Source organism: Physeter macrocephalus, chromosome 18 (genome assembly GCF_002837175.3).
Source record: "Physeter macrocephalus isolate SW-GA chromosome 18, ASM283717v5, whole genome shotgun sequence".
Lineage (NCBI taxonomy): Eukaryota > Metazoa > Chordata > Mammalia > Artiodactyla > Physeteridae > Physeter > Physeter macrocephalus.
The window spans coordinates 3,966,019-3,966,653 of NC_041231.1; the positions used below are offsets into that span (position 1 = coordinate 3,966,019).

General features: G+C 58.1%; 1 protein-coding gene across 1 annotated transcript in view; it reads right to left on the bottom strand.

Annotated features, from left to right (window-relative positions):
- Positions 1-635, bottom strand: part of MUC5AC (mucin 5AC, oligomeric mucus/gel-forming) — a 46,344-nt gene that overhangs the window by 23,389 nt on the left and 22,320 nt on the right. Inside the window, exon 34 of the mRNA XM_055079564.1 lies at positions 5-635. Within this exon, the coding sequence (XP_054935539.1) occupies positions 5-635 (631 nt within the window). The remainder of the gene's footprint in view (positions 1-4) is intronic.

Genomic DNA, 635 nt, shown 5'->3' on the forward strand with positions numbered 1-635 from the left:
TCTTGTAGGAGCTGAGGTTGTGCTGGTTGTCTCCACAGTGGTGGTGCCGGTTCTAGGAACTGTGGTTGGGCTGGTTGTCTCCACAGTGGTGGTGCTGGTTATAAAAGCTGAGGTTGGACTGGGGGTCTCCACAGTGGTGGTGCTTCTTGTAGGAGCTGACGTTGTGTTGGTTGTCTCCACAGAGGTTGTGCTGGTTATAGGAACTGCGGTTGGGCTGGTTGTCTGCACAGCGGTTGCCCTGGATGTGGCCTCATGGGAGCTGGTACCTGTCTGGCTGGTGACACTCACACTTGAGGTGCTGGGAAATGTGACCTGTGTGCCAGTGCAGCCTTTCTGGGGCTCACAGCACAGCACGCGCACCTCGTAGTTGAGGCACATCCTGAACTTGCCCTTCTGGTCCCGGTTCCGACACACCAAGCCCACTTCCGGGCTGCACTGCACCACCTGGCCCAGCGTCTGGATGCTGACGTCGCGGTGGTTCTCGGCTCGGCACTCCAGGGCGCTGATGTATTCGGGTCTGTGGCAGATCCTCTCTCCTCTTCTGACGATGTTGCTGTAGGTTTCAAAGTCTCCTCCGTGGGGCCCAGGAGATGGGAAGTCCACATCGAACCACTTGGTCCACAGGCACTGTGGCT